Consider the following 10,595-nt stretch of genomic DNA (forward strand, 5'->3'; position numbering starts at 1 on the left):
TATTTTTACATCCCTACATACACACATGTCTGAGTGATTGTATAACTTTGTGTATGTGTTTTTTATATATTTGGTTTGTTTGTAAGAGTGTGTTATTATTTAGTTAGGTTGTTTTTTTTTTGAATATTTTGCATGACATTCCTCATGTTCAAATGTATTTATGTACATATGTTTGTGTGAATTTTGCACAAAAAAAAAATATTATAAAAACTTCAGCGAACAAAAACATGGAAAAAACATGAACGAATAAGAAAACAAGCAGCACAATGAATCCAACACATTAATATTATAGAAAAACTCACGTAAATAATTTTATTTTTTTCCGGGCATTATGGTTCTCTCTTCCTTTTTTTTTTTGTTAAATAAAAGTCAGTTAAATGTGAGTGAAATCATATTTGCATGTGTTTTACATGGAATATTGTAAATTGCCTTAAGGGAATTATGTTGTATGAACACATATATACTCACATACATGTAGAAATATACATACATACATATGTATGTATTTGTGTACTTATAAGTGACTGCCGGAATATTTGACATAATTGTCCAACAAACAATCGGGCAATTTAATTCATACATTAATCTGTGTGTGTGTGTTGGCATTCCTATATAAATCCAGACAATTGTATTTGCATTTGAACATGTGTACAAAAATGTTTTTAAATTGACATACAACAAAAACTAATAACATAATAAAATGTACGGTGAAAGATTTTAATGAAATTATAAATATTGTTAATGTTATCGCTGGCTGCGATGGTCGTCCATAAGGGGCGAATTTAACAACACCAAAAAAGACACAAACAATTTTAAATAATTTGCAGTAATGTGCGGTGCGACACGGTGCGTTTATTTCTATTAAAAAAATTATTAAAATTAAATAAAAGAAATACAAATAATGTTCAACTACTTACCGCAGTGCTTTTCCCTTATGAACTGACTTTACTTTAAATTATTATTTTATTTGGACCACTAGTTATTTATGTGTATAACACATTAAAAATAACGGTACCAACTTAACGAAACAAAAGCACTGCAGTGAGATCAATGTAAAAAAGAACAACAACTAATACATAATCTTCACTAACAAATAGGTAAATAAGACAAATAAACAAAACATTAAGGCGGCTCACAGGACGCCATATAACTTCAAATAAATATTTTAAATGAATTACAAAATTATACAATGAGAAATAATAAAGACAAATAATAAAACAAATAATAAAATTTCAGCTCGCTTATGAGCCATTCGGCGACATCCCCACCCCCGTGGATCGGCTACGATTCACTACTCCAAATCAAGGACAGCAAGCTTGGAAACAGGTCGCTTTAGTATTCCTGTACTAGTACGTACATCAGCACGACGAATAACACCATCTCTACCTATAAACACCTCTTCCACTCTGCCTCGTTTCCAATCTCTACGGGACACGGCTGGATCGCAAATTAGAACCAAATCACCAATAGCAATAGGCTTCGTACGTTGACACCATTTGGAGCGTCTAGTCAACGTGGGCAAATATTCTTTTATCCACCTGTTCCAGAAATGATCACGTAGCTGACGGGAAATGCGCCACTGCTTTTTTAGTACAACAGACTGTTCTTCTTTTGCTCCGGCAGGAGTTTGTGTTGTATTAGGGCAACCCAACAAAAAATGATTAGGCGTTAGTGGTTCTTCATCTTCGTGGCTCAACGGCAAGTGTGTCAACGGACGGGAATTCACAATATTTTCCGCTTCAATCAGGAAACTTTGCAGTGTGTGTTCACGAGGGGCGGATTCTTTCAAAGTTGACTGCAACACACGCTTTACACATTGGACCATCCGTTCCCATATACCACCTTCTGCAGGATTATGTGGACAATTAAACTGCCAATCTATACCTTTAGATGTAAGTTCATCTTGAATTTGAGCCACATCAAATACTTCACTGAACCTCTTGGCAACTTTATCAGCACCAACAAAATTTGTACCATTATCGCTCCTCAGTCTTGTAGGCAGGCCACGTCGATTTATAAAATTGCGTATGGCAAGAATACACGCATCGGTTGACAAATCGAAAGCGACTTCCAAATGAATGGCCCTTATGGTCAGGCAAGTAAATAAGGCCACCCAACGTTTTTCATGGCGACGACCAACGGTTACAATAACTGGACCAAAATAGTCCAATCCAGTGTAGGAAAATGGACGAATATATGGCGTCAATCTGTCTTTTGGCAAAGAACCCATAAGTGGTGGCACCGGCAATGTACGACGAAATCTGCAAATAAAACAATTAGAAACACGCTTACGTAAAATTTTTTTAAGGCGGGGAATCCAAAATGATCTTCGAATTTCACAAACTGTAGCTTCAAAATTTTGATGTTTCATTTTTTCGTGTACATGGGCCACAAACAACTCGGTGACAGGATGAAACGACGGTAATATAATCGGACGCCTTATATCCAATGGTAACCAACTAGCTGCATCCACACGACCATAAACTCGAAGTAATGAATTTTCATCCATATATGGAGTCAGGGCATACAACTCACTACTTTTGGGCAAAGTACCTTCATTTTTAATAATTTCAATTTCAGCGCTAAATTTTTCTCGTTGGGCTTGACGGCAAAGACAAATGTCAGCACTTTTTAACTCTGCAGTAGTTAAACCATTTCCTTCTTCAGGACCAATCTTCTTTTGGCAACGATTTATAAAACGTAACACCCAGGCAATCGTACGTTTTAATTTCAAATATGATGAAAATCTATCGAATTCAAAAACAACAGGGGTATTTACCAGCAAAGCAAATTTGGGACGAAGTTCTTCAGTGTCTAGGCTACAAGTAGGTATTTCTTGCGTTTTTGGCCATTCATCTTCATATTCGTATAGAAATTTAGGTCCCGTAAACCAGCGGCTATCATCTGAAAAATTAACCTGGCTTTTCATTCTTGTAGTTTCATCGGCAACATTAAGATTTGTTGGCAGCCATCTCCAATCTGCTGGGCTAGTAGAATCAAGAATCTCAGTAATTCTATGGGCAACAAAGGGTTTATATCTTCGGCTTTCAGATCCAATCCAACTAACTACGGTGGTTGAATCACTCCAGCAAACGATTCTTGATACCTTAATGGAATGTTCCTTCAAAATTGTACCCATCAAACGAGTACCCAATACAGCAGCCTGAAGTTCGAGCCGAGGAATACTCATTGCTTTCAGAGGAGCACATCTAGTTTTTGCAGCTACAAAAGTCACTTCAATTTTATTATCAGCATTTATAGACCTCCAGTATGACACGGCACCAAATGCATCTTCACTAGCGTCGACAAAAACATGTAGTTCCAGGCGAGAAGGAACACCATTTCTAAAATAAAATCGAGGCACTTTAACATGGATGACATTTTGTAGCTCTTGGCGCCAATTATTCCACATCTCGTTTAATTCTCCGGGCAATGCATCATCCCATCGTATATTGTGTCTCCAAACTTCACGCATCAGTAACTTTGCCGTTATCATGTAGTAGCTCAGGAAACCAAGTGGATCAAAAACGGACATAACCACACTTAAAAGCTCGCGTTTTGTTGGACACCTCATACCTTCTATAACATCAGCATTCACGTTGTGGAACTTCAAATTGAACCTGAAAGTATCATCTTTAGGTTGCCAATACATACCAAGTATCTTCTCTGATTGTAGCTGGTTGACATCGCTGGAAAAATTCACCGGACTTTCCACTGTACCTTTAAGAGCCACAATTACTTTAGAAGAGTTCGATGAAAAATTACGTAGTTCAAACCCAGCTGATTTATGAATGTCGCGCACTTGTTTGGCAATCTCAATGGCCCTTGCTTGCGTCGGAAAACTATCCACAAAATCATCTACATAATGATGATCAACAATCGACTTCACTGCACGAGGATATTTATCACGATAGCTTAGGGCATTTGTTTCTTTGACATAATGGGCTACACAAGGCGAGCAAGCAGCACCAAAAGTCATGACTAGCATTTCATAAGAATCAGGTGGTTCTCTAGTGTCTTCACGCCAAAGAAATCTTTGAGAGCATCTATCTTCAGGAGCTACAATAACTTGGTGAAACATTTCTTTGATGTCCCCACACACTGCTACAGCACCAACTCGAAAATTAAATAAAACGGATGGCAGAGGCTTATATTGCTGCGGGCCTTTTAGCAGTTTAGAATTCAGGGAAACACCTTCAACAGTTGCGGCAGCATCAAACACTAAACGAATTTTTCCTGGCTTATTAGGATTAATCACTCCAAAATGCGGAAGATACCAAGTCCTGGGGCACAAATCAGCAGCTTCAATAGGCGACAATTTACGTACATACCTCTTGGACAAATAATCCCTCATGATGGATTTGTAGGCAGCACCAAATTCAGGACTTCTATTCATCTTTCGCTCAATACCAACAAGTCTATTTAGAGCCATGGAGTAGCTATCAGGCAACACAACATCATCTTCACGCCACAAGAGCCGAGTTTGGAATCTACCATCAATCTTAACTGTAGTTTCGTTCATAATTTTCCGAGCCCGTAAGTCATCCTTTGATTCTATGACCGGCAATAACTTCACACCAAAATTCTCCGTTTCAAAATAATTTGCCACTAAGTCATAGAGTCTTTGCTCTGGCTGAACTGACAAAAGACACAAATTTTCGCTAGATTGCTTACCCATCATTTTCCCAAATACGACCCATCCTAATGGGATGTTAGCAGCATATGGACCATTTTCATCCAGAGACACAATTTCATCAGGAAGTCCCAGATGAGAATGATCTAATCCAATCAGAACTTTGGGAACAACATCATTATATAATTTAATGGGCAAACCAGGATGGCGACTTAAATCCATATTGAAGCTTTGGGCCGGCAATTTTAAATTTGAAACTCCATAAACGTTTCGCAAGGCATATTTTCTCTGCTTACCAATTCCACTTATGTGCATATCAACCACTGTTGCCGTTTCTTGTGATGCCTTACCAGCATACCAATTCAAATTCAATTGACTTTGATGCCCCTGAAGACCAAGTTTCTTCACCAAGGAGCTGTCCACCATAGTAACCGATGAACCTTCATCCAACAACGCATAGGTTTCAATTTTGTTACTGGGACCATAAAGCACAATTGGCACCACTCGGAACAACAACACACCTTTATCTGCAGCTTTAGACACACAGCTAAGAACAGACTCATTTTCATTTGTGGAACCACTTGGAGCAGGCGACTCAGACGAAAGCGTATTATTTCCACCATCATTAATTTTGACATCATGTAATAATTTGTTATGTTTTCTTAGACAACCATCCACGGGACACGTCTTTCGATAACGGCAAAATCTACTCGAATGTCCACTACCCAGACACGAAAAACATAACCTCATTTTTTTCACTTCACTCCAACGATTAGGCACACTTAATGAACCAAATTTTCTACAATCAAATATTTTATGATTTGCCTGGCACATAGGGCATTCTTGTTGTTTACGTTGACCATCAGCAGCATGAAGGACAACTTTTCTTTTGGGTTCATTATTTTGACGATTTCCACTTGTAGTTTGCACCATTCTTACCAAATCAGCAACATCTTTGAGCCATTTGCTAAAATCCAAAATAGTTGGGTATGGTTTTATTGTTGAGGCACAGCGGGCCCACTCCATTCGTTTACTCATTGGAAGCTTTCCGACCAATTCTTCCATTAATGTTGGATTAGCTAAATGCTGTTGTCCATTAGCAGTTTCCAAAAAGGCGGCAAGATTCCGCACTTTAACAGCAAAGGGCACAAGCTTATCCACAGCACTTTCACTAATGGGCGAAATTTCTTTCACTTGTTGTAGCTGGCAACGAATAAGCATCTCTGGGCGACCATATTGAAAACACAATTGTTCCATAACCATACTCACGTTATCTGCATGGATCAGCAACGACTTCACACATTCACGGGCATCACCCTTCAAAGCTTTTTGGAGCCTTAAACAATTTTCAAAATTATTATAATTATAAACAGCAGTCGATTGATTAAAAGCCGTTGAGAACATGGGCCAATCTTCAGGCGAGCCACTAAAATCCGGTAAATCATAAATTTTTCGATGCATCAATAACGAACCACCATTTTGAGACAATCGGAAATTTGGCGGCAACGGTTGACTTCCACACAAATTCGAAAAATTATTTTCATTGCAGCTTACCGAAGAAAATGGCGTACGACGTTCAGTGCAGTCAACGTTGGCTGAGGCAGAATTGTCAACGTTGACTTCGCTGGTACCCGTTACTGGCGGCGCCATATTGGATGGCTGTGGCATGGCGGCTGAAGAACTCGGCGTCGAATTAGCGTTTGTGGCAATCGACAACGCTCGTTGGGCATTTAACAACTGGGCGTGAAGAATGTTGATCTGACTTTGAAGGCCTTCCAAATTAAGCTGTGCAGAAGAGCTTAAATTATTTTCAGCAAAATTTTGTTGGTTATGTTGAACATTGGCAACTGTGGTAGCTATGGCATAAGTTGTTCCGGCGGCGGTGGAACTTGTAGGCACTCCGGCGACAGAAGGAGCAATTACAATTGGTTGATTTGTTGTGACGTCAATAGTACTTACGTTTTGTGGAGGCACTCCAGCGGCGGAGGGAGTCAAAGATGTTCCGGCGACATGGGAACTGGCAGGCAAAGAAGAAACTCCGGCGACCGATGGAGCCACTTGTTGAGAAACAATTTTTGTTCCGGCAGGCGAGGAACCACTACTAGGCTGGCTCATTGTTGACTGTAATCGCTGGCTTTTTCTTGCTGGGGAGCGATGCATTATGAACCACAAATAATCACAAGCGTTTCTCAAAGAGCACACAAAATCTCACAAAAATCACAGCAAATAAGCACCAAAATGTTTTAAATATATTTTTATTTGTTCCGGCAGAAAGGGAACCACTTTAAAATATTTCAGATTTAATTTTATTTGTTCCGGCAGACAAGGAACCACTTTAAATATTTTTAAAAAATGTATTTTGTGTTCCGGCAGGCAAGGAACCACTTTTGGAAATCTTCAAACAATTATTTTATGTTCCGGCAGGCAAGGAACCACTTTATTTATTTCCAAATTAATTTGTATTTGTTCCGGCAGACAAGGAACCACTTCGCACAAAAATCTGCAAACTTTGTTTTATTCCGGCAGACAAGGAACCACAAAATTTTTGCAAATATCAGCTCAAAAAGTGCGAAATAAAATTTGTTATCGCTGGCTGCGATGGTCGTCCATAAGGGGCGAATTTAACAACACCAAAAAAGACACAAACAATTTTAAATAATTTGCAGTAATGTGCGGTGCGACACGGTGCGTTTATTTCTATTAAAAAAATTATTAAAATTAAATAAAAGAAATACAAATAATGTTCAACTACTTACCGCAGTGCTTTTCCCTTATGAACTGACTTTACTTTAAATTATTATTTTATTTGGACCACTAGTTATTTATGTGTATAACACATTAAAAATAACGGTACCAACTTAACGAAACAAAAGCACTGCAGTGAGATCAATGTAAAAAAGAACAACAACTAATACATAATCTTCACTAACAAATAGGTAAATAAGACAAATAAACAAAACATTAAGGCGGCTCACAGGACGCCATATAACTTCAAATAAATATTTTAAATGAATTACAAAATTATACAATGAGAAATAATAAAGACAAATAATAAAACAAATAATAAAATTTCAGCTCGCTTATGAGCCATTCGGCGACAGTTAAGTTATTTTTACACTGACTAAGTTCTCATCTCTACATTAGATAATCTTTTTTGAAATAGCCGATGAAAAAGAAACATTTCAGTAGCTCAACTCAGATGTTCGGTGGAAAATATCTCCAGCACATGGTATTCTTATTAAACTAAGACATAGACTTGCTGAAACAACAAAATGTATAATTTATCAAGCTCTTGTTCAAAGACATCTTAACTATCTTACACTTGTTTATGAATTAAAAAAACACTGATTTAAATAGTTTACAAATTATATAAAATAAATCAATAAAAGCTGTGTTTACATGATTGTGGTAACCATAATATGGTTAATATACGATTCACATGATTGTATCAACCATATGTATGGTTACAGTAAACAAATATATGTTTGTGACAACCATTCATATGATGAAGGAATTATCATATTATGGTGCTCTCGGCTTAAGGCTTATCATAATCTGAGAACAACATATTATGATCAAATTATTCATCATAAATATGGTTGCCACAAACATATATTTGTTTACTGTAACCATATATATGGTTGATACAATCATGTGAATCGTATATTAACCATATTATGGTTACCACAATCATGTAAATGGTTACTGTGACTATAATATTGTTAAAAATGTTGTATCACTATTTAAATGGTTACAGTAACCATGTCCAATTATATTTTTTCTTTGCGTGTAGAGATATTGCTACAAGAGTCTTTCAAATATATGGCATTTACAAACTGATATCGTCTAGAAATCATAAAACAAAGAATTGAGTGTATTGCTAGTTTAGAATACAATAATTTGCCTCAGTCTCTAAAACATTGTTCGTCAATATCGTTGTTTAGGAAAAAACTTAAAGATTTTTATTTAAATAATATTAAAATTATTATTTGAAACATTAATAATTTGTACGTTGTAACCAACGTTGGCTTCGGATCGTACTTTTTTTTCAAATTTGTTAGAACAAAAATGTAAAATCTGTCAAACAGGTCTAGAGTTAATGACAGTTATATTTTAGGTATTCTGCAAAAATTAAAAAGTATGCACTTTGAACATGTTGTACATGAAATGTTTCGTTTATTCACAATTAATAAATTTGTATTACTTATTTCAGAAATTAAATTCAAGCAAAATGGGAAAAGGTTTCCTGATGATCTGGAATAAGCAACCAGTGAAATGGGCATAGGAACTAGCTTATCCCCCAACAATAAATTTCAGTGAATTTATCAATTATTGGGAATTAACACACTAATTCTTAACAACAAAATGTGTTTTATTGATGATATATGGGAGTTAAAAATGACAGTAGTAAAATACATAAAAAACGTTTTATTTTAATAAATAAAACTCAACAACCTGATTGTTGTCGTATGAACGATTTGGTATCATTTATATTCCTGGTCATGTGGTCCGCAAATAGTCGTTCGACAAAATTAAACAACTTACGAAAGTATATATGGGCAATTACATGTCATGGTACGTGACATTTTTACGCCTATAGAGTGGATAGATTTTGCAAAAATAAGGGTATCTGAAAAATAATTTGGTCTTTATGTTCCATTCAGAATGTACTATTTTTTAAAAAAATAATAAGTTCTTTCGAAACATTGTTGTCCAAAATATCGAACGAAATAAGGGTATATCGTACGTGACATAAAACGGAAGTAATTTTGAGGTACATGTAAAAATATGCCAAAATATGCGAATCGTGAGAGGCGTTCAATTTCTTACACTAAACCAAATATTTTTGCTTTACAATCCGTTTCAATAAACAATTTGATACTATATACTTAATTTAGCTTAATTTTCACCGCCATCTTAGCCTAAAACATATCAATTAAATTAAAAAAATAAATATAGTCAGTTTTAACTATTATTTTTGCCAATAAAATGTTGTAATAAGCTCTAAATACTTACACATATTAATATTTTAATGTTTTCTCCTATTCAAATCATCTTGTAAAAAGTTTCAAAGATTTTTGTTTTTTCAGTCGTGGAATTGCCCATGTGAAATTCTTTTTATGCTATGGAAGTAGAGTATTCAACGAGCAAAATCAAAAAAAAAAAACGGTTGTATTTGTAACAAGTAAGAGGGCTTTATTCGGTTGCGCCGAATCTTATATACCCTTCACCAAATTATACTTTAAAATACAAATTTTAAATATTTTTAGGTAAACAAAATTTAAATTAAAAAAAAAAATAAAAAAATATTTCGAAAAGTTTCTAATTTTATTTTTCCAAATTGTATCTATTTTTTTTAAATTTAAAAAATATTTTGTCCTATTTTGACCCAACGTCCAACTAACTCTAGCCTTACATCGTTACAATGGACTTTGAAATTTCTATCATTAGATATCCATATTGTCTATATTAATGAATTAGTAATACATATAGAGATAAATATAAGCCAAAAATCGTGGTTCTCCCGGTTTTTTCTTATATCTCAGCAATTTGTGGACCGATTTTCTCGATTTTTAAATGTAATAATTCCCGATATATTGATGTATAAATCATGCTTGTAAGTTATTTGGGGCCTATGAAAAGTTGATTTCAACATACATACGGACCGACGGACGTGGCTATATCGACTACGCTATCTAATATATAACCTTGCCACTCATGGTGAAGGGTATAAAAATGATGAGCCGAGCATTCACAGAGGAACATTGAAGGGAAATCCGAGTCTGGAAGTCACTCCGTTTAGGTATCTCTGACAATTTTGGAGTAACTTTGTGAAATAATCATCCAAACAAACGAACTTTACTAAATGTTATTGAACATCAAATATTTCCCCATAGTTCACTTTTAAAGAATTTCCCAGAAGAAAAATATAGTTTTTGTTTCATTTTGTATTTAATTTAAT

General features: G+C 35.5%; 1 protein-coding gene across 1 annotated transcript; it reads right to left on the reverse strand.

The window, feature by feature from the left end:
* Nucleotides 1–1,291: 1,291 nt before the first annotated feature.
* Nucleotides 1,292–6,748, reverse strand: LOC135954096 (uncharacterized). Its single transcript, XM_065504164.1, has one exon. It carries the CDS (start codon nucleotides 6,746–6,748, stop codon nucleotides 1,292–1,294), a length of 5,457 nt encoding a protein of 1,818 aa, XP_065360236.1.
* Nucleotides 6,749–10,595: the final 3,847 nt, after the last annotated feature.

The sequence above is a fragment of the Calliphora vicina genome, chromosome 1, assembly GCF_958450345.1.
Source record: "Calliphora vicina chromosome 1, idCalVici1.1, whole genome shotgun sequence".
Taxonomy (NCBI): domain Eukaryota; kingdom Metazoa; phylum Arthropoda; class Insecta; order Diptera; family Calliphoridae; genus Calliphora; species Calliphora vicina.